General features: G+C 45.4%; 1 protein-coding gene across 5 annotated transcripts in view; it reads left to right on the forward strand.

Moving 5' to 3' along the window:
* Nucleotides 1-23,378, forward strand: part of ITGA11 (integrin subunit alpha 11) — a 193,928-nt gene that overhangs the window by 118,835 nt on the left and 51,715 nt on the right. For all 5 annotated transcript variants that reach the window (XM_030578857.1, XM_030578859.1, XM_030578854.1 and 2 more), the window contains exons 9-15: nucleotides 786-951; nucleotides 1,718-1,788; nucleotides 6,219-6,363; nucleotides 10,200-10,348; nucleotides 14,270-14,410; nucleotides 18,712-18,915; nucleotides 21,760-21,890. In XM_030578857.1, the coding sequence (XP_030434717.1) occupies nucleotides 786-951; nucleotides 1,718-1,788; nucleotides 6,219-6,363; nucleotides 10,200-10,348; nucleotides 14,270-14,410; nucleotides 18,712-18,915; nucleotides 21,760-21,890 (1,007 nt within the window). The remainder of the gene's footprint in view (nucleotides 1-785; nucleotides 952-1,717; nucleotides 1,789-6,218; nucleotides 6,364-10,199; nucleotides 10,349-14,269; nucleotides 14,411-18,711; nucleotides 18,916-21,759; nucleotides 21,891-23,378) is intronic.

Below are 23,378 nucleotides of genomic sequence, written 5' to 3' on the forward strand. Positions count from 1 at the left end.
TGGGCTCAGACTAAGAAGGAGTCTAGTTTGTGAAAGAAGCTTATTGGAACATCTCTGAGAGTGAGATTTACCTGTATTCAGTTTCTTAATGTATTAGGCTTAGACTTGCGTGTTTTGTTTTATTTTGCTTGGTAACTTACTTTGTTCTGTCTGTTATTACTTGAAGCCACTTAAATCCTACTTGTTATACTTAATAAAATCACTTTTGTTTATTAATTAACCCACAGTAAGTGATTAATACCTTGGGGAGCAAACAGCTGTGCATATCGCTCTATCAGTGTTATAGAGGGTGGACAATTTTTGAGTTTACCCTGTATAAGCTTTATACAAAGTAAAACAGATTTATTTGGGGTTTGGATCCTATTGGAAGCTGGGTGTCTGGGTGCTGGAGATAGGTAACTTGCTGAGCAGTTTTTGGTTAAAGTCTACAGCTTTGGGGACATGGACCAGTCCTAGGTCTGTGTTGCAGCAGACTAACATGTCTGGCTCAACAAGGCAGGGTTCTGGAATCCCAAGCTGGGAGGGAAAAGGAGCTCAGAGGTAGTCTCAGCACATCAGGTGACTGTCCCAAGGGGGTCTCTGTGACCCAACCCGTCACACTCACTTCCTGATTTCAACCTGTCATTGAATTGCAAGTACAAAATGCAGGGACTGATTTTATGGATGTCTATGGCACCTTTGTAGAGGGAGGCTTCCCTTTTGAGAACCGGCCCCTTGGCATCTTGGGAACGCTATGTCCATTATGTGGAAAAATTAGACAACTTAGTTTTGTTTTTCACATCCAGGTTCTGGGGTATTATAATAGAAGAGGAATCAATCCAGCAGCATTTTTGAAAGAAATAAAATTTATAGCAAGTGATCCAGATGACAAGCACTTCTTTAATGTCACAGATGAAGCGGCACTGAAGGATATTGTGGATGCACTGGGAGAGAGGATATTTAGTTTGGAAGGTGAGTGATGTACATTTCCTTCATTCTAAGTGGTTTATAGTGTTTCTAACTTCCGCATAGTCCTACAGACCATCTTCAGTTTTAGGATAAACCTGTGTGTTTCTTTGTTAGCCAACCAAACATTTGACCTTCTAACTAGAATGGAGTCTGCTGGGCATTTTCCTAACATTAATAACATCATGCTTTGTAAATTAAAACAACTGCACTGAAAGACAGTATACCTCCTACATAAGAGGAGCAGCAACAATTCCCAAATTAAGGTTGCCTAACATTTTCCTTTATGAAAAAATCTTTGCAACCTTTATTCGAAGATCTTTAATGCTTCCAGCAGGCTTTTGAAATTTGCCGGGGGATAGTCTAGCAGTCAGTTTGGTGCCTTTTACTGACCCCATGAAAATCCATTCAGATTTGGCCATGTTATAAGCAGTGAAAAGTCACCATATTCTGAAGGTGTATAGCATATGTAAGGTGCAATCATCTAAACCCGTATTCCTTTGTAACTGTGTGGACACCTGTGAGAAAATGAGGCACTGCTACACAGGCGGAACTTGCCATATTTATTCACTGGGCTAGATCCTTATCTGGTGTTAATTAGGGTAATTCTCTTGACTTCAGTGAAGTTACGCCAATTTACCCCAGCTGAGGAAATGGCCTTTCCTGTTCTGAAGTTACAGGGGGAGGTGGTAGTTCATTGTGCCTAATTCCATTCGGTAACTGGCGATCTCCCTAGGACAGGTCTTTAATTTTAACGTCTTTTTTATTCTAGGTACCAACAAAAACGAAATCTCCTTTGGACTTGAAATGTCCCAGACTGGATTTTCATCACACGTTGTGGAAGTAAGAGAACAGATTTGTTTTTCTCTCCCATTCAAGAATTTTTTTTTGCAGGTAACTGTCCTATGGAAAGCAGATGTAGTGACTTTTGGTTTTATGGTGTATGAATCCATGTTGCAAATACATGGCCCAGAAGGCTCTGATGTGCGTTAGGGTTTGGAGATAGCTCAAGGTCTTGATCCCTGAGGAGGAGTCTATTTTTCCTGTTGTACACTGATACTAACTCCCAGAATAAGTGTCCTGAATTTTTCCAGTGTGTTTCCGTTTCACTCTTGATGGAAAGAGATGCCATTACAGAGCTGACACACTGATTTTTATGAATGCGTGGGGTGAACGTTGAAATGAAAGTCATTTCTCTCTCGAGCCAATGGGCCAAATTCTACCCTGGCATAGCTCCAGCAAAGTGTGGGGAGTTGCATTCACACACACTATGCCTGCACTTTCCTTTTAAACCTTACCTAACCAGTCCAGTACATTCCAGAGACGTCAGCTGAGGTTTTCTTAGTGGCAACACTCAGTAGGAATAGCCGAAGGGAGTGGTGAGTGCCAGGTTCCTTGATAACTGGAATCAGCGCTGTGAACCGATCTGACTCCTCCCTGGAACTTGAGTGGAAGTCCAGCTTTCCAGAATGTTTAGCCGATGTTTATAAACACAATAAAACATCTTTACTGGTCTCATCTCGAAATAGGAGGGCAAAAGAATTAGTGGTCTCAGTATTTATACATATATATTTAGTTAATAGCTTAGCTGGAGAGGGGCTAGCAAACGTTTTATACAAGCGAGTGTTGACAGCTGAAATAGACAAGGCAAAGGGAGGGTGGGGAGAAAGTGCTGTTATCCTCACAATGGAAGCATAAGAGGTTTGTCCCAGGGCACAGGGGGAATCTATGGCAGAGCCCAGAATTTGAACCCAGACCTTCTGCGTCCATTCCTTTCCACGGGGACGTTAAACAAGTGGGGAGAGATGGGACTGAATCAGCGTGACTGGAGGAAATGGTGGGCTGGCTGGCTGGGCAGTCACTGCAATGGCTAACTCACACGGCAGCGTTACCGGTGTCCCCTGCACTTTCACATCCGACTAATGTTGTGCTCTTCACCCTGTGAGAGCCTCTGGCGTTCCCATCCTTCCCAGCTGGGGACTTGCATCTCAACAGAGTGCTGCTGCCTAATGAGAGGGACCCTCACTCTGCAAGGGATGCAAGTTGGGGAGTGGCTTCCCACTGCCCACTTGTGTCATGCCAGCCACAGTCTGACCCCCCTTGCCATTGTTCCTTTTCTGGATGGGTCCAGCCCCTTTCACGTGACACGTCAGGAAGCAGGGAGGAGGAAGGGCGTTCCTGGAGCTCGGCCCTTTGACACAGAAGGAGAGTAAAGGCCATGTGTTGTGCTCAGGCTGCATCCAATACTCCATCTGCACTCAGAGGCTGATCCAGAGCCCAGGAAAGTCAATGGGAGCCTTTCCTTTAAGTTCCTATAAGTTTAGTGGACTTTGGATCAGCCTAAAATGAGGGTGGTTCTGGCTTTAAAAACCCAGCACAGCTTGAAATATTTACAGCCATCCAAATGTGAGAGCAGGTTGAGCAGTTAAATCAGGTAGTGTATTATGGGGCCATTAGTTATAAATAAACTTGGCGATGCAAACACGACTAGAGACACAATCTCAAATGTTACCCAGAAAATGACTTTCTCCAGCTCTGTTTCCTCTCTTTGTTTTCCATCCTGCCTTTCTCTGCACCTGCTAACAGCTGCTGTCCAGCACCCGTTGTACTGCCAAGAGGGTAGCTGAGGAGCTTCGTCTGTAGCCAGTGCTGCTACTTCTCTGACAGAAGAATCAACAGCTTTTAAGCAGTCTCCAGCCTTGCTTTGTTGTTTGCTTAAGGACAGAGTTTTTTAGTAGTCTTGCCAACGCTGAAAAGATTGCAGGAATTGGCACGTCTGAGAATATTTCAGTTGCTAACTTGGCACTTGGATTTCATGCACATGGCTTAACTGCTTTTAAATGCTAGATGTTCTTCCAAATACATCTAGTACTCTACTGAAATGCAATGTGACAAGGTGCAAAAGACAATGCTGTTAGGATCAGTTGGACTCTTGGAAATGAAAAAGGTTGTTGAAAAGACAGGGCTTGATTGGAAACATTGTTAAAGTAGTTTTAGAAATATACCTTTCTGTGAATGCTTTGGAGACTTGCTTCCTTGAAGCTTTACTTGCTACGTCCATCAGTCTTTCTGAAAATAACAAGTGTGATTTGTGGGAATAACTTTTCCTTGTTTTTCCTAGAACCTATAGTTATAGTCATCAAGCCAAATAAATACACTGCCGAGGAATTAAAATTTAAGGAAAACTTCCCCCAAAAAAGAGCTGATACATTTCCTACAGGGGAAACAACTAATTAGATTCTTCTCATTACTCTCATTGATTTCAAACATCTGGCTTTAATCAGGATTTGCCCATATGTCCCATGAGGGGAATAATTGTATCTACATGGTAACAAACATTTTAAACAGAGAGAGGGGCCCAAAACTTAACTTTGAATCCACCCCACCTGTTCCTTCTGGACGTGTGTGTGGCAGAGCCAAGGGAATCCAATTGGAATCCCCTTAGCTGAATCTGATATTATGGATCTGGTTTGAGGTCTGATCCAAAACTGAGCCTGCTTTCCTGTTCTGGTAGAATCAGCTAATCTCAGGAGATTTCCATTGCTTGGGGTAAAAATCGCCAGAGACAAGCTGGGGAGATTTCAGGGCCATCAAACCAAAACTGTAGTCCAAGCTTGACCCAAACCCTGACCCTCTTTCGCATCCAAACTCTGCACCCTGGGCCTAACATCAACAGCTATAGACGGAGCCAATTCGAAATCAGATGCGGAACTGAAGTAGTGATGGCTCCCATGTAAATCACTGGCTAAATCCACATTCATTTCACTGGGAGCAGGATTGGGGCATGAGGGTGGGGCCGGGGCACTGGTGCGGTTTAGTGGCCCAACCCCATTGTCTTCCACAGAGAAAGGGATGTGCTGCCAAGTCATAGAGCCTCTTTTGAAAATCCCACCTTCAGTCTCTAAAAGGACATGACCGGGGTTTTAACGGAAGCTTAGAACCTTGGAAATCATCGTTACAGTGCTTCACTTAGCCTGGTTATCACCCCACTCCCTGCTGGGTCTCCTCGTTACGGGAACCTGCAAGAGTTTCAGTGCTGTGCACACAAGTCGGTGCCATCTGCTCCTAGCTGGTTGCAGGGAGGGCAGTGATGTTATCTGAGGAAACTTTGAATCCCAGTTTGCCATCTGCTCTGAAACGAAAGGCACCGGAGCCTGCACTGAAGGGCTGCTTTAGTTCATTATTTTTAGCACTGGATCAGGATGCTCTTAGTCAGACTTTGGTTTTAGCCGTACTTATGATTAAACTTCTGCAGGGCTGAGGACAGACTGGCTGAGGCAACGTGTTATTTGATGACTGAGCATGGAGGGCTGCTACCAGCAGTCCCAGAGCTGATTGTTTGGGTTCTGTCAATAATGGGTCAAATCCCTGGATCCAGCTCTGCTGTGTTTGGCATAGGACCCAAAGGGGACAGGAAAAGTTACTTGATGTCACCTTTGTGCTTCCCCAATCCTGGAAGCTGGCTGGGGGCCAGTTTGAGGCCCGATGTAACTTAGGGCAGCCCCTGGCACAACCCCAACATGCCCCTGAGGGATGCTGAGCCATTGGCACCAGGGCAGGTTTCTGCCTGCTGGAGCAGCGCAAAGCAGATTGGACCCATCGGGCTTCCTTGCTCTCTGCAGGCTCAGCAACGGGATGAGGTTTAACAAAGATGGCAGGCTTTATCCTGCAAGTCCTTGTGCCAGGTGCTGCACTCTGGCGTGCGGGGGGCAGAGACACGCAGGCACAAGCGGTGTTAAGCACTGAGTGTCCTTCTCCCTGAGCAGGTGTGACGCTGAAGCTCCTGGTGCCCCCACTGCCTTATTTCAGGTGCACTGAATATAAGAGGGGGTGAGTCTGGGTGGAGAATGGGTGTATCTGAGCAGACTTTGCCCTGAGTGCAACAAGTAGGGCAAGCAGTGACACTCCCTTCAGTGGCCAGGTGCTGCTACCAAGAAGGATAACCTGGCCGCCTCGCAATTGCTTTCATTGGTTCAGGGCAGGATTTCCTTGTGCTCCCAGACAGGATCCTCACCTAGCGCTTGTGGGCCCCGCACTGCACCAGCGCCATGCAGCTTCAGGCTTTAAATGCATCTTAAAAGGAAGCCCAAGGTCGGCTTCTTTTTGGCACGGCTTCACTTGTTGCTGGGTGATTTTGTATCTCCACTGGTTTCCGTCTGTCATTTGCTCAGTTTGACTTGATTCACAAGGTGTTTGGTGTTTGCACAGAAACCACCTTCAGCAGCCACAGGTCCAGATGACAAGATGCTCTAAAAATTTTGTGTTCCTCGCAGGATGGGATTTTGCTTGGGGCTGTAGGAGCGTATGACTGGAATGGAGCAGTGCTCAAAGAAACCAGCAGTGGAAAAGTCATTCCTCATAGGGAATCGTATCTCCAGGAATTCCCGGAGGAGCTGAAGAACCATGGAGCATACCTAGGTAAGGGGATTACGCAGAGTGGATTGGTTTCACAAATTAAATTAATGATTTTTGCCATTTTTCGACCAATTCTGCCAGGCCAGGTGGAACGTGCAGACTCTTTTACAGCAGACCCAATTTGCTAGTGCTCACAGAAATACCCGTCAAAGCAAAAATATATTGTTATGTACCCAGCTGTGCAGGCAGCCAAGACTGTGCTTGTGTGAGAGAGATACTACCCCCAGCTCACTGATAAAGCCGACTCACTGTCGAACTAGTGGAGGATCCAGAGGAAAGCCAAAGCCTACAGGAATATACAGTATACAGAAGCAAAATACATGCAGGAGTTCTGATCCTCTGGGTCACCTGCAGTTCTCAATGGGGGCTTTAAAAATACTGATGATATATCCTGGGTAAAGAGGAAATATCTGCTGTGCAGATCAGCTCTATATGCAGCTGTTGGAGTCCATGAGCAACAATATACACCTGGTTTTCAAAATGAAGTCTACTGATGTGAACTGGGAGCGACACACTGCATGGAAACGGTCTTCTCGGCCTAGCAGGAAGCAGGATCAGAGATTACACAGTAAGAACTCAAAGATGCCAAAGCTCTCCTCTGTGATACCAGGCAGAATAACAGCCCCCAGGCACAACATTCTCCTCCAAAAAATGGGAGAACGTAACAAAGAGGCTAATTGTTACAAACTGAGTATCAGTTTGTCTGGCTATTGCTGCATTCACCGTACCTGGACCAGAGACAGGCTTTCAAATAGCACAAGACCAGCTCCCGTTACACAAAGAATACCATGCTGCGGTGGCTGGGGATGGGAGCACTGATTGGCCTTCTTCCTTAATAGCACCAAATGGATCAGATATGAAAAACAGAACGGTCTGAGAAAAGCTGGGCAATCGCGTGTCCTGGACCAGTGACAGAAAAGGGGGGTGGCAAGATTCCCTGGCACGAGGACTCTCTGGTGTAGACTGGCATGCTGGTGAATGAGACCATGCTGAGGACAAACGTGGTCCCTGCCAGGGGATTGGCTGCATGTCCAGCAGCGCCAGGATCAGAGAGCAAAGGTTCTGTAAAGCTACCTGTGCACCCACCCTCCTGACCTTTGTTGAGTGCAAATAGGTGAGCTCCGGGAACTTGCCCTGCAAAGTCGTTGTTTTGTACACATGGTGACAGCCATATGATAAATTGATGGGCCAAAACAGAACCTCTCATTCTAACCCCTTTAAGTGTGATTCCTGAATTCCCAGATTGGAAACCTCCCCTATAAATTGGTTCTGAGTGCCTTCAGTCCCCAAAATGCCCCGAGCTGGACAACATGTAACGCCATCCTTAACTAAACTCTTCCTTGCTGGGGGAGGCACTAGCGCATCTGCTGGGCACACCTGCTGCATGGAAAAGTGTCCAGGTGAAAACTTCAGCAAAGTCCCTCCAGACCAGATTATCAGTGGCCTCCTGCAGGTGCACAAGACCGGGGAAAGGATGCAGCAGCTCTGTTCGCCCAACCCTTTGGACTCCCTTCTCTGGGGCAGCCACAACCCTCAGCCTGCTTTTCATGAGTGCAAGGTGTCAAAGAGGCCTTCACAGCCCAAAGGGAGAGCAGATGGTTGGACTCGCTGGCTGATGGCTGCCCTAGGCCAGCTCTGGGGAGCCCATGCTGTATCCCTAATAAACATGGGTAATGCTTCTCCGTGCAGTGTCCTCCATCCTCCACCCGCTGCAAACCCCACCCAACTCAGCTTCAGAATAGATGGCAAATCCTATTTGTATCCAACGTCTCTAATATTTCTCCATTTTCCATAATGATAAGGGATATTCATCAATATCATCAGTAATTCTCCTCAGTCTGTTATTACAGATAAATGCGTGTCTGCCTCTCTTCGTGATCTGCCCTCTTCTCAGTTATATATAGTGATAAAGAGGCTAGCGAGTACCTCTTGCATCCTAATGCTGTTTGTCGTTATCTCTTTTCTAGATAACATCTAAAGCACCTGCCTAGCCCAAGAACAGTGTAATCATTTAAACAGGGATTTACCAGACATTGGAGTTGCTTATGTAATTACTTTGATACTCACCCAACCCTGATCTATAGATTTCACGGCCACACTTTAGATCAAGGTTACATTTATGAAGCATGTTAATAAATGATTAATAGATGGTATTAGCCTTGCATGACTATATATGTTACAGATTATTATAACAACATCATCTTCCGATGGGCTAGATCAGTAATTTTCAACCTGTGGTCCGTGGACTCCTGGGAGTCCGCAGACTGTCTAAGGGGTCCACAAAAGGTTGTTACATAGAACAGTGGTTGTCGACTTGTGATTCACAGACCATGTCTAAGATTTCCAAAGGGGTCCACATCTCCATTTGGAATTTTTTAGGAGTCCACGGATGAAAAAAGGTTGAAAACCCCTGGAGTAGATGATTATAAACACTTTATTGATACATTGGACTCCATAAGAATTGACTAAACATTTATTAAAACGTATTAATCACCTCTAACCCCTTTGTAAACTATCGATAAATGTACTCTTAATATAAAGTGTGACCAATTTCATTAGCAAAATCAAACCCTGCCTTCCTGGCTCACGCAGTAGATTAGCTTAGAACAAGAACGATAGATTCTGTGGCTAAGGTAAAGCCAATCACTGGAATCCAGCTGGTTCATTCAGGGGGATATAATTCAGAACCTTTGCCTGGTTTCCTGTTCTCCATTTGTATATAGGACACATCCGAATTTAACAGCAGTAACTGACCTCCTGGAGTTTTCAGTTCATAGGTGCAGGGTTATTTACTAAAGTCTTCTCTGTGGAGTCACAACTTTTTATAGCACCCATTAGTTTGGCATCAAATATCAGTCAACTCTTTTACGCTTCTCAGACCTGGTTTGTGCTCTGCTTGGAGGATGCCTTACACAGCACCACACTTAGATGCATGGAATCATGCCTCAATGTTTTGTATCCAAATACAGTGTAATGGTTTGTATAATTGTATATAAACCGTGAAGTAAGCTGGCTATCAGGAAGTGTAATGCACTTACCTACTACTGCAATATTATTCTGCATTCGATTTGCTATCAGCACCAACCCTTGCAAATTCTAGTAGTAATCTGAATGATCCAGGAGATGGAATGAAGGGACCGGAGCAATAAATTCTAGGCCCTTCAAAATATGAGGTTAGAGTTGTCAGGTTTGTTTGAATGACTTTATCTTTCTGAGAACTCCTGGTTTCCAGTTTGCTGATCTGGGAGGCAGCTGGAGTTGGGTTAGCAGCCTGAAACAAATCAAAACCAGATGGTCAGCCAACAGTGTTGCAATAAAGGAAGAGATTCAAAGAGTGAAGTGAGCAATGAAATGATAAGCATGGATGTGGACAAATTCAGACTGGAAATCCGGCATAGCTTTTTACCAGTGAGAATAATTAACCATTGGAACAATTTTACCAAGGGCCATGATGGATTCCCCATCCCTGGCAATTTTTTAAATCAAGATTGGATGTTTTTCTACAAGATCTGCTCTAGGAACTATTTGTGGGGAGTTCTCTGGCCTGTGTTACACAGGAAGTGAGACTAGATGATCACAATGGTCCTTTCTGGCCTTGGAATCTATGATTCCATCTGTCTATTAGGAGCCAAATGGGAAAAATCTAATCAGGACACTCATTTTCCAGCTAGAAAACACAATATGTAATTGATTTAGCAGGTTTCTGGTATCTAGATTTGTCTGTGTCATTTGTCACATCTATTCTGGACAGTATTCAGCCTGGGAGGTCATTCCCATGTTGGCGCTTCTTGGAGCTTCATTTCCAGGTTGTGCTCACCTTGTGTTTCCATGTCTTGTAGGTTACACCGTCACCTCAGTGATGTCTCCAAAGCATGGAAGGATTTATGTAGCAGGAGCTCCCAGGTTCAACCACACTGGGAAAGCAATTATTTTTACAATGCACAGCAACAGAAACCTAACTATTCACCAGTCTTTGAAAGGAGAACAGGTAAAACATAAGGAGATACCTGGTACAGATCTATGGGGCAGATTTCTGAAATAGACTTGACTGAATGCACTAATGTATATGGCTGTTACCATTAGACTTGGGTCCTATGTATATTTCTCATCTATCTGACTTGATGGACAAAAGGTCAGATCTTCATCTGATGTAAATGGGCTCCATTGGCCTGAGTAGAATTACATCCATTTACATCAGCGGCAGATTTGGCCCAAAGGCTTTGTAACACATTTTGTGGTTTAAAAAAACCCTGTAACCACTACATTTTATTCTGAATTTTTTAAGTTTCTGATCAGGAGATTTGCTTGTTTCCCCACTCCACTAAGTGGAAACCTACCAATATTTTGTTAAGCAATCTTGGTAGCTTCTGGTTCCCTCCATGAATTCTGGAGAAAAGATTTGGATGCTCTCTCTGTGGTCTTGTATCTCCCTCCCTGTGTAGATTACTTTTCTGTTATGATGAAATGAAAGCTAGATATTTTAAGAAATCCATCACCAGCTAGGGATTTCATGGCTCTCACTGTGCCAGCAACTCTGACTTTCACAGCTGTAGCAGGGATAGAACTCAGGTCTTCCCATTTCAGACAGATGTGAGCAAAAGAAGGGGTTTATTTTTAGTTGTTTCAAACCCAAGGCCTTTGATACACTGTTCTGCAGGTTGACACCTATCCAGTAGAGGGCAGTGGTGTACACATACATACACCCCACCCACCAGCAAGTGCAGTAGAATATGGAAATAATCTTATTCTGTGCATAAAACTTACTAGAAAGTTGCACCCGGTGTTGCGTCTGTAGACCAAGCTCATTTAGGGTGATAGCAGATAGCAAGTGTGAAAAATCAGGACGGGGTGGGGGGTAATAGGAGCCTATATAAGAAAAAGCCCCAAATATCTGGACTGTCCCGATAAAATCAGGACATCTGGTCACCCAAAGCTCATTGCGCACATCAGGGGCTCCTTGCCTCCCTCCGTTCCCCTCCCCCACAAGCGCTCTGTGTGCCACCCTCCCATCCCCCTCTACTTCAGGGACTCCCTACAACCTCACCCACCCCCTTCCTCATGCTAGGGATCTGAGTGTCCCCATCCCCACTTCCCCCATTCTTCCCACCACCCTGCATGCACTTCAGTGCCCTCTCCCTTCCGCTCACCATTCCTTCTGTCTGGGAGCTAAGTCTTGCAAGGTGAAGTCTTTGGGGAGTGGGGGGTGTGCAGAGCTGAGAAGGGGAGCACTGCTGTGCTGGAAAGCGTTAACAGTTGCCATGAAAGGGTTTTCCGAACTATCTACATTCTAGAGGCAGTTGAAGGTACTAGCTGTGCCGACCAGATTCCAGGGGATCCGTGGCCCCATTTTCCTCCTTCTGGTTTTCCCCCAGAATCTGTAGGGTTCTGATCACTGGTGCCTAGAACATTCCCTGACATTTTGGAATTGATCGGGTGCAGCATTCTAAAGGTATTGCAGGACAGACAGACAGACAGAGGCCATTGGGTCAAGTGTCAGACCTTGCTTCACTCGACCAATGATGAATACACAATGGGGATGTCTACACAGGCACAAAAGCCCCACAGCATGGCCATGGCAGGCCCAGGTCAGCTGGATCGAGCTCGTGGGGCTAAAAATGCAGCGTAGACATTCTGGCTCAGGCTGGAGCTTGAGCTCTGGGACCTTCCACCCTTGCAGGATCCCAGAGCTCAAGGTTCAGCCTGAGCCTGAACATCTACACAGCAATTTTTCAGACCCACAGCCCAAGCCCCCCCTGCCCCCGCAAGCCTGAGTCAGATGACATGGGCCAGCTGTGGGTTTCTTATCCTCACGTAGATACTGGAAAATAGACTCACAACCTCCTTCTTCTCCAAGTAGTCTGCTTCTTTTATCTTACGCCTCTGTCTCCTTTTTTTCTAAATCACCTCTGCACTCATGCCACATATAATGCAGCAGCTTTGGCACCCTCCGGCCTCTGTATCATGCTAAAAGCAGCTCCCTTGCATAAATCTGCAGCACCTTCTGTTGTCTGTCTGTCCTCTGATTCCAACACAGGGCCTGGAAATTCATCAGACACCATTGTTCCCTACCCAGCCTCCTTGGCCTGCTGGGATGCATGAACCTTCCGTACTGGGGGTGAAATTCACCACTCTGCAAAGGCCAGTATCAGGCATGAAGTCCCACTGAAGCCTTATTTTGAAGGGCCTTTATGCTGTACAGGGTGAGCATCGCCCTGTGTGAATTTTACCCAGAAGCAGAAAAATGGCCAGGCTGGTTCTGCTCATGTAGATTAGTTACGCATAAGCTGCTGTTAATCGTCTCCAAAAAAAAAAAAATTCAGTCCGATCTCTGGCAACGAGGCAGAAAGCAAAAGTGTTATCAATGGTATTGTTGCGCAAACCCAGAATTCCAGAATATTGCCAATATAAATTCTCTGTGTGTGTGGTCCATATAGAGACATGCCTAAACTGTAACATTCCCATCTGGATATAAGCTTTCCCAAAGTTTCATGGGGGAATTGGACCCAGAGTTTTGATCCATCCCTAGTTATATGATGTAGCAAGACAGTCAATGACCAGCTGACCTGGTGATCTCACACTAGCATTCTCATTTCTGCTAGCCTAGGCATCGCGGAAGGGGCCCCAGCCCAGGTGTGTGCAGCAGGCCTCAATCCCACTTGAGGCCTCTCCCTCCCCTATAGAGGAGCAGGAGGACAAGGTGGGGGACCCAGGCCCACCCACTCCACCAGGTCCCAAGCCAAGGCCCTAGGATTTGACCAAGTGTCCAGACCAGCTATAGATCTACCCCAAGTGATGCTTGCCCCTGGGTCACTTCCTACCAGACTGGTGCTCTTCTGTTTGGGGCCTGGTCGCTGGCTTAGAAGACTCCACTTGATAATGTCCTGTTCCAAGGAATCTCTTTTAGGGCTTTCAGCTCCCAAAGTGTGGGTGGAAGGATCCCTACTGCTACAGCAGGCTTAACAAAGCTGTAGCCACTCCTATCCCAGCAACCAGCATCAGCCTTTTTTCCTAGTACAGCCTGTACCTTCCCCCCCCACCCGCCCCCTTTCCTGGGCAGGGGTGGCTCCAGACTCCAGCACTCCAAGCGCATGCTTGGGGAGGCAAGCCGCAAGGGATACTGTGCCAGTATCTGCGAGGGCAGCAGGCAGGCTTCCCTCAGCGGCATGCCTGCGGAAGGTTCGCTGATCCCACAGCTCCAGCAGTAGTCGCGGGACCTGTTGACCCTCTGCAGGCAAGCCGACGAAGGCAGCCTGCTTGGGGCAGCAAAAACCCTAGAGCCGCCCCTATTCCTGGGCTATCAGTGTCCTCTTCAGTTATTCCTCCACCTGGTGCATGCCCTGCACCGGCTCAGGGTGGGTCCTCCCTGGCCCAGGATTGCTCTATTCCATGCCCTGGTTCAGGCTGGGGTCTGTAGAGCCCATACGGTTCCCTTTGACAGTGAAGTACTGATTCATTCAAAGTAGCTTGAGGAAGAAATGGTGAAGGGGTGTCTAATAGAACTGGAGTGACTGCCCAGCATATACAGTCTGCACAGGGAGGGAATTCTGCAGGGCAGAAGAATGAAGCTGCCATAGGCTTGGAGGGAACCCTTCAGCTGAAATATACATGTGTGTACCTACATTTAAACAATCTCTCCTCCAAAACCCAGGAAAATGTGACACTAAGAGAACTCAGCAATGCCAGAGAAAGGGAAAGAGTCTGATCATTAATCTTTTAGGATTCAAATTATTTTCCCGGAGATCTGTCTAGACAATAAGTTAATGTGTCTCTGTTCAGAAGACTGGAAATTCCACTCACTCCAAGGGTGTCATCCCTGAGGTATTCAATTCCTTAGATATACAGGGACATGTCGGAATATATGGTGGTCTCATTTGCATTCCAACCATTTTCTCCTTTCCGGTTCTTTCAGATTGGCTCCTACTTTGGAAGTGAAATAAATTCCATCGACATTAATGGAGACGGGATGACAGATATTTTGTTGGTTGGTGCCCCCATGTACTTCAGCGAAGGCAGAGAGAGGGGGAAGGTGTACGTCTACATTCTAAAAGAGGTAATTAAGCTGTGGTTGTTCCATCTTTGCTCCTGCTCCTGCCCCAGCAGAGGCTTTGGAATAGCCTGCATGTCAATTCCCCTTTCTCAAACCTGGCTACCCTCTGACATGGTCCTCGCTCTGCCCTGGGCACTCTGCTGGGGTGTGAGCATAGTCAGCGTCCGGCGTCTTCCAGGGGACAATTCAGCAGCTCCTGTGGGAGAATGAAAGCATACCGACAAGGGGAACACTCCCATCATGCTCTGCTTGGCCACTCTTGAGTCCATCTACACTGCAGCTGGAGTGGTAATTTCCAGCTCAGGTTGAGGTACATGCACTAGCTTTGATGGAGTTAGCCTGCTGAAACTAGCAGTGTAACTGTGTCAGCATGGCTGGTGGCTCGGGCTAGTCACCCGAGGACCTACCTAGGAGCACGGACAGGACTATAGTCAGGTGGCTAGCCCATCCGCCATGGCTAGGCTGCTGTTTTTAATGCACTAGTTCAATTAAAGCTAGTGTGGGTATGTCTACCTGAGCTCTTTACCCAAGTGCTGTGTTGATATACCTACATGTGCCCTAAGACAGGCAAAGATGTCCTATCTGATCTGCTAGACAGAGGTGCTTTTTCAGTTCTGAAAGACAGACGGACAAGGTGCAGCTCTGCTTGGCCAGATGAACATCCGAGGGCACCTGCTCTGCTCAGATGGATGAATGGAGAGGTGGCTTGGGCCCTCGAAGTAGGTGGCGCGCTGCACGTGGTGTCCCATTCAGCAATCTTACCAAAAATACCAAGTGGGTATCCCAGGCTGGATGCAGGGCCTTGGCACATACACATCTGGCTTGTCCAGAAGTGCAGCTAAGTTGCCTTCAAAGATCACCTGGCATCTTTTGTCACAATCCAAAGGAGACACAGAACTTGAAAGCCCTTCTCAGCTGTGTCTACTACTAGACTTTGAGCAAGTTTGCCTCTTTTCCTTGTTTATAAAGCGTCCTGGTTTTCTGATGCCAGCGAAGGGAATCTAGACCATACTAAAATGCAGCTGCATTGTCCCAGGGTCTCTTTCAACCACTCTCATTCCAAACATATTCACAGACCTTGGGGAAGGCAATACTAGAAGTTGGATTACATTTCCCTTTGGGAAAATATGTCTTCTGGCTACTGGCCCCTTTGTCCAGCTCACACTCTGGGGATGGTCTTCTGGGTCCTGATCGAAACCCCATTTTAATCCAGAGAGAGACTCCCATTTCTTCAGTGGGTTTTATATCAGAACCCTGGGGAACAGGGTCTTCTGGCCAGACTATCTCCTGCTCCAGTGCCTCAAGGATGGTCCCATGGAACATGGACAGCGTTTCTTTTCCCTGTCAGCATTTTCCTGGTCCCAGAGTCCTGGTGCCTCTCAAAGGTTGCTGCCCTGCCCTTATGGAAAAGCCCTACAGAATCCAATAAAGAATGAAAAGTTTTCTTTTCTTCTTTTAAACCATCCTATAGATTTTAACAGAAAATGATATTCCTGCAGTGGAAGCCATAGGATTGTTCAGAGGGTAACAAGGGGTCCAACCAGCTAGAGAAAGGGTCATATTCTGTACAGAGTCCATATTTCTAGACTTAAATCCCATTTTGTTTCTGTAGAACCTTTTAAATATAATGAGACTTTCCATAAGAGCCTGTTCAGTCTTAGCCTGAGTCTGTAAAATGCAGGACATGCTCAAAGATTGCAATGGTTTGGGCTAGGGGGAAGGCACTGAGCCTTCTCATCATTCATAAGGAAGTAGTTGGTGCTGGGTCAGAGCTTTTGGGCATTAGGGCTCTGGTATCACCTGGTACTAGATGCCTGAGAGGAAAATATAAATGCCCCGATGCTGGCAGTTGAGGGCACTCAACATCTCTCTGGGGACACTTAGCATCTCGGAGGCTGTGTGCTGCTTTTCCACGTGTGTATTTGGTTGCAGAACTTTGCCTGTAGCTATGGGTGCTTCACAATCTCAAGCAAACCTTTTATCCAATTATTCAAGCATGTAATTGAATGAGAAAGGGGAAAAAACCATCAATGTGAGCCTTCGCAGTGGCGTTTGCTGGTTCCTTGTTGATTTGTTGTGGGAAAGGCTTCTCTAATAACATTTCAGAATTATGCAGTCTTCCTTGTTTGGGAAATTGTTTGCAGATTGCACTACCTCTGTTATGATTTCCGCTAGGATTCCAAACTCTCTGAGGTAATGACCAAAAATAGTCTCCATAGAAAGGAAGAGACATTCCTTCTTCTCCTCTTCCTCCTCCTCTTTCTTGGACATCCTTGTAGCTTTCTCGAGATTTTAAATCTTGGCAGTGCTGAAAAAAGCCGTAAGCTCAGTCTGGTTTTTATTGACAATGCAGTGGTAAAATTGGATCTCCCACATTGGCACTGAGTACTGTCTTGAATACAGTAAACAGGGAAGCGCTGTTAAGGAAGAGATATACACCTTTTAGCGTGAAAGCTGACAATTTCTGTTCAGAGACTCACAGTAGCAAATGTTGCATTATATCCATAAACCCAAACTAGGATTAGCAGTAAGTGTCGCGTATGTGTGATGACTTCTGGTAACCTCCAGGAGGAATGTTACATTTGAAAACAACACTTGAAAAACTCCCTTTGGTCTCAATTTGCTTTTGCTTTGTGACATCAGGAAGCCAGTAAATAATTGGTTAGGAAGATTTTGTAACAAATGCCCTCGCCTCCCAAAAAAAATGTTGTGCACTTCCTGCTCCATGAAGACTATAAACAGAGGTGCTGTCCCTAGATTTTAACTCTTGAAAATTGGAGCTTGGGCATTACCGATGGGAGGGTTCCTGGCAACTGAAGTAACTCCCTCTCACTCTCCATCAAATGCCTGAAGTAGCTGGCTTTCAAGACCCCAGTCAAGGCTCACCCGTTGGGCCCATGTTCCCTTGGCTCTGGGCTGAGACGTGGCAGGTTAGGTTGGGTTGTTTGATAAAGGTTTGTGCACTTTTGGCCAGTTGATTTCCTTTTTTAATGCAAACAGCATTGCTAGTGGCCACAGCAATGGGTGCCTAAAATAATGCTGAGTAAATAAACAGAATTAATCTGACAAGTCAGGCTCTGTGAAATTGCAGGGGAAATTTCAGCCAAAATATTCACACAATTTTCTTGACTTGGTTTTGTGCACTTGGTTTTTTTATTTTTGGGGAACGTTAATAAAATCAGCCATTTGGCAACACTGCTTGTGTTCACGGTGCAGTTTTCCATGAAATGGGCTCGTTGTTGCTCCGAAACTTGATGACCACAGCACCTGTTTTGAATTTGCAATGAAATGCAAAAACGTTCAGAGCTGGCCTCTGCTCACATGTTTCGCCCCAGCCTCACAAGCTGCAATATCCAGGGATCTGCCCAGTTGTGGAATCCCCAGCCCCACCCTGTCCCCCCAAAAACCACAGTGCCCAGGGATGAAATGAGCCCCCAGCATGTGGGGCTCTGCTGTACACAGTGGGTGAGGATATGCCCAGGCTTCTGAAATACTGCGTCCCTCCCACAGCAGAACAGGGTGCAGAGTTTGCTTCAAGATGAGCAGATCTTACAGCCATATAGGCACAGAATAATATGTGTATGTCCAGACCCTTCCACCTAAAGATCTCAAAGCACCAGACAGATATTAATGAATTAAGCTTTACAACACCCTTGTGAGAAAGGTAAGTGATTTTGCCCCTATTTTACAGATCAGTAGGCAGAGGTAGAAAGAATCCAAGTGGCTTACCAAGATGATAAAGCCAATGTTTGCTTGGGCCAGAAAAAGAATCCAGGGGTCTTGATTCTCTGTTCTGGCCAGGAGTCTGTAATGCTTGGTGTTCTCAGTTACAATGGGCAGCAATCTCTGTGGTACTTTCTTTCTCTCATAGCTCAGGTATGTATATGGCCCCCCTCATTACTATCTTTTCACTTCACACCATTTCTGCTATTATCCCCATTTAACAGATAGAGAACTGAGGCACATGGCAGCAAAGTGATTTGTCCAAGGTCACATAGAAAGTCTGTGATAGAGCAGAAAATTGAACACGCATCTCCCAAGTCTTGGGCTACAGCTCTAACCATTGAACCATTCTTTCTATTTACCTAAGGCTTTTATACTGCTGCCCGTCCTTCCACATGAAGTCAATAGCAATAGCAAAGCCCTTAGTCTTTTCCCTTTTTGGAGTACAATCACTATTTAGGTTTGGGGAAGGAGAGTTGTTTGTTCTGTGGGATTTTAGGGAGTTGGTTGATTGGTTGTCTCATGATTTGGGATTTTTTTATTCCTTCGTCTTCATTGCTGTTTCTCCTTCCCCTTTGAAGGACCGGTTTGTTTTCAACGGAGCTCTGAAAGATTTGCAGAGCTACCAGAATTCTAGATTTGGCTCTTGCATTGCCTCTGTCCGTGATCTGAATCAAGACTCCTACAACGATGTTGTCATTGGTGCTCCTTTGGAAGATGACCACCAAGGAGCAATATATATCTTCCATGGCTTCAGAGAAAACCTCCTGAAGATGTATAAGCAGGTATGGTTTCCCTTGTCCCAGGATTTCCCCACCAGCCTATTCCAAGAATTGTAATTTTCTCCCACTTTAGGGCCCCTTAAAGTGGTATATTTAGCGTAAATAACAATGAGGCCCTGAAAAGGGGAAAAGTACAGTTTGGAATAGTTTGTGGAAATTTGACATCATTTCTGAGGTAATAGTGCCTCAGATGTTCACAAGCCAGGAGTGATCTCAATTCATCTCTGACTACGAATTTTTTCCATATCCATTTATTTCACCCTTGAGTCTCACGTAGAGACTTTACCAACAGGAGAGGGCTAACATTTTTCTTGTTCCTGAAAGTGAGAAGTGGCAAGAGATAGTAGTGTCATATCCTCCCTTGGTCAACCTATCCTGGGCAAGATCTACTCTGATGCCATCTCGTGGGCAGCGATGGTGTCCCTAGCCTCTGTTTGCCAGGAGCTGGGAAAGGGTGACAGGGGATGGATCGCCTGGTGATTCCCTGTTCTGTTCATTCCCTCTGGGGCACCTGGCACATGGCCACTATTGGAAGACAGGATACTGGGATAGCAAGACCTTTGGTCTGACCCAGTATGGGCGTTCTTATGTTCTCATTGTGTTACCAGAAATCAGTGAGCGAATTAAAATGGAATTCTCCCCAGTACTTTTAATGTGTGTCTACACTGCAAGCTTCATTTGGTGGTGTGTAGTGCACATACGTGCGTAGCGCCCCTAACATTGGTGTAGCAGTGTAGATGGTGAGGCATGGTGAGCACATACCCTGCACTGCTCTCTGCTCACCCAAGCTGTGCCTTCCTGGCTACATGGCTATCTTTACCAGTACAGTGTCCCGCTGCCTCCCTGCTACTGGAGTCTTTCCTCACCAAAGGAAAAGACTCTGGCAGTGGGGAAAGGCTCTGACATAAGCCCACTACTTTCCCCCTGCCAGAGTTTTTCCTTGCCACAGTGCAAGGCTCTGGCATCTCCCCACTGCCAGAGTCTATGACTAACACATCACAGTGTGGACGCAGCTTGCTTTTCACTGTGATGCCGACATTGGTGTGTAGTGCAGGCACAGCCTGTGAATTATTCAGCAAGGTAAAGTACATCAGAGGTCATTGGCAAGCCTACTTTTCAGAGAGAAGCTGCCATAATCAAGAACATGAACTATTGCGTCTCCGAACATCTGCTATCTCTATTAGCACTTGTAATGCTTTTGCCTAGCTATGCAGTATTTTCTGTGTTTGGACGTTAGCTTGTTCTTCCCATGAGTCACTAATTAATCAGAGAATCTTCTTTTGCCCAGATTATTCTTCTTAATGTCGCTCAGCAGGCTCCAGTATAAAATCTGTCTCCAATGACAAAATCTGGGAGGGGAATTGAAGTCAAAGTGAGTTTTGGCATTACTTCAGTGGGCCAGGATTTCACACTCGCTGTTTAATTGTTCCATAATGTGACTGTAAAACTGGTTCCAAGATATTTCCTTCACATTTCCATGCTGAAACACACAAGATATGAAAGACGTATAGAAAAGGAATGGGATTTTTAGAGCTTCATACAGTGGGACTGGTTTTGTAAATGAAACAGAATCATAGAAATGTCAGGGTGTGGGGGGGACCTCAGGAGATCATCTGGCCCATCCCACTGCCCTGAGACAGGTTTCAAGTAGACCTAAACCATCTCTGACAGGTGTTCAACTTGTTCATTAAAAACCTCCAACCTGTTCTTCAAATCCTCAGCAGAACCATCCTCAAGAGCTAGGAAAAATGGCACTGCTGCCCACTTACACTATTTCTAGTGGAAAGTTCTGAGAGTGATGCCACTCAAAAGCAAATGTGCTGTTTTCCCAACAAATTATGTAAATTTCTTTTCCTTCAGTCATTTGAAAGTGACTCACGTAGCTCTGAATGCTCTAAAGCCGGTGGTTAGTTCAGTGATCTTGACTGAACACAACACGTAAGCGTGGTTACTCCACAGATCAAACTTTAATTTCTAGATCCACTGACCTGTCAGAAAGAAAGGAGGTAGCCTGTTTTGTAGAGATGTGAGCTCTGTGCGTTAGAGACTAAGGCCTGACTGACATAGGCACAGGCTTGTTCTCTTGCACCGGCAAGTGAATTTATGTGCATTCACACCCACGTTTGCCCATCTTCATGCACATATACTCGCACTCATGCCCCCACACACATGTTCGTGCATGTTCCCACATGCAAATGCATACATGTGCCCACACTTATGTTTTCACGCACACGTTCATGCTCACAAACATACTTTCACCTTTACACACTGCCATTCATGCTGGATTCCCAACATATGAGTCTGAATGGAGGTCTAAAGGTGGTGCACCAAACCCACAAGGGAGTTCATTGCCTGGAACAAGAGATCCTAACAGCTAAAACCCAAGCTAGAATAGCATACTGGAATGCAAGAACCATTGGGAAACTGAGTCAAGAAGTCAGAGAAATGACTAGTTCAGTATTAGTATTGCTGGAGTGGGCGAAATGAGGAGGACTGGATGTAGAAGACTCCATTCAGATGTTATCACACTATTCAAATCAGGAAACTTAACACATTCCACCAGAGATATCTGTGAAGAATACTTGGTGTCCGCTAATGGGACAAAGTAACCAATGGTGACGTGTTACAAAGGACTCGCCAACAGAGTGCAGAGACAATGATTTGAGAAAGAAGGCTTTAGTGGTCTGGATATATTGTATGGATGTCAAGAACTGTGGCATTAGACAGACAGAGAGGGAAACGCCGGCCTGTCTCATGATTCACACGGCACAAGAGCATAAAATAATAATAATAGTAATAGACGACTCATGCTAGAAACAAGAGTGGATTTCTTTTTGTGCATTTCAGAGAATAGCAGCCGTAGACCTTCTTCCAGGCCTCATGTATTTTGGATGCAGTATCCATGGACAACTAGATCTAAATGAAGATGGCCTCATAGACCTAGCAGTTGGCTCTCTTGGAAGTGCTGTGCTCTTATGGTAGGTTATGCATCCGGGTTTTGTAACTGCCCTCTCACCAAAGTTCATTGAAATATGTTTTCATTTAGGGGAACAACTGATTCTCCAAAAATATGACCGATATTATACCCTTAAAAAGCCCTGTAGTACTCTACAATAATGATCCAATATACTTAGGCTTGGAGAATTTGATTTTTTGTGTGTGTGATTTTGACAGATATCCGTATTTATTTATTTATTTATTGTATTTTTATCAATTCAAATGTATTACAGTTCTGCAAAATTATGGGTTGTCAGCATTTTTTATTGTTATCTATTTAAATTTTCATAGTGGTAGGAAATTATAGAGGTGGATTAGACAATAATTATGCAATGACAGTAATATTAGGATTCAAAAAGTTAAAGCTTTATAATCATTAAACCATAAATTGTCAGTATCACATGTCAAAATATACATAGGAAACGTACTTCAATCAAATTTTAGTAAGTTCTCAAGCAGCATTTTTCTTACTTTGCTTATCTGTAAATTTCAGTTATTATTGATGGAAAGATTTTTTCGTTGTTGGTTTGTGTGTGTGTACAGTGAAATCAACACTTACCAATAAACATCTAATTCTTCCAAGCCTAAATATACTGAGAAGCAGCAGGATTCTGGACCATTTCTGTAGAATGGTATTGGAAATGCAGCTGTGCATGAAAAGAGGTCAAAACATCACTAAATTTCATAATTAATTCCCCAGGAGTTTCAACCAAAAACCAAACTTCATGTTGTTTCCCAAAGCTCTCTTGGTTTTATTTAATTCATAAATTAATACATCAAAGCATTAATTAATGTTTGGAAAGCACCTTGAAGGCAGGAGGACAGACTCTCAGCTGATGTAAATTAGCACAGCTCAATGGAGCTACACCAGATTTACACCACCTGGGGATCTGTCCTGAAAAGTGCTACCCACTTGCAGAGGACCAAATTCTCCTCTTAGTTCTGAGCATAGAAGCCATAGCTTGGTGGTTTGAGCATTGGCCTGCTAAACCCAGGGTTGTGAGTTCAATCCTTGAGGGGGCCATTTGGGGAATGGTCCTGCTTTAAGCAGGAGGTTGGACTAGATGATCTCCTGAGGTCCCTTCCAACCCTTATGATTGCAGAGGAGAACTTGGCTGTACGTTCATTCGTGTTATTCTTCACCTACCAGTCTGCAGTTATTTCCTCTCCCAAATCCCAGCTGAAGACTGATCATTGTACAATAGTGGCCTACTACAGTCTGTGCCACGTATGTCATTACCTGAGGCCATGGTTAGTCAGGTGTCCTGCAAGTACACCTGACCCATGTGACACAGCCCTGCAGAGCACTCTCATTCCTTGCTGTTCTCCTGGTCACTTATCCTGGTTCTAGTTCATTACTTGATCCTCTTCAAGTTCCTGAATTTCCTGCTAGTGCCTTTTTCCTCAGTCTCCTCCTTGGACTGTCTGTGTTAAGGAGGGTGGCACTATGAAAGTGGGTTGCTGCTGCT

This window comes from Gopherus evgoodei, chromosome 10 (genome assembly GCF_007399415.2).
Source record: "Gopherus evgoodei ecotype Sinaloan lineage chromosome 10, rGopEvg1_v1.p, whole genome shotgun sequence".
Lineage (NCBI taxonomy): Eukaryota > Metazoa > Chordata > Testudines > Testudinidae > Gopherus > Gopherus evgoodei.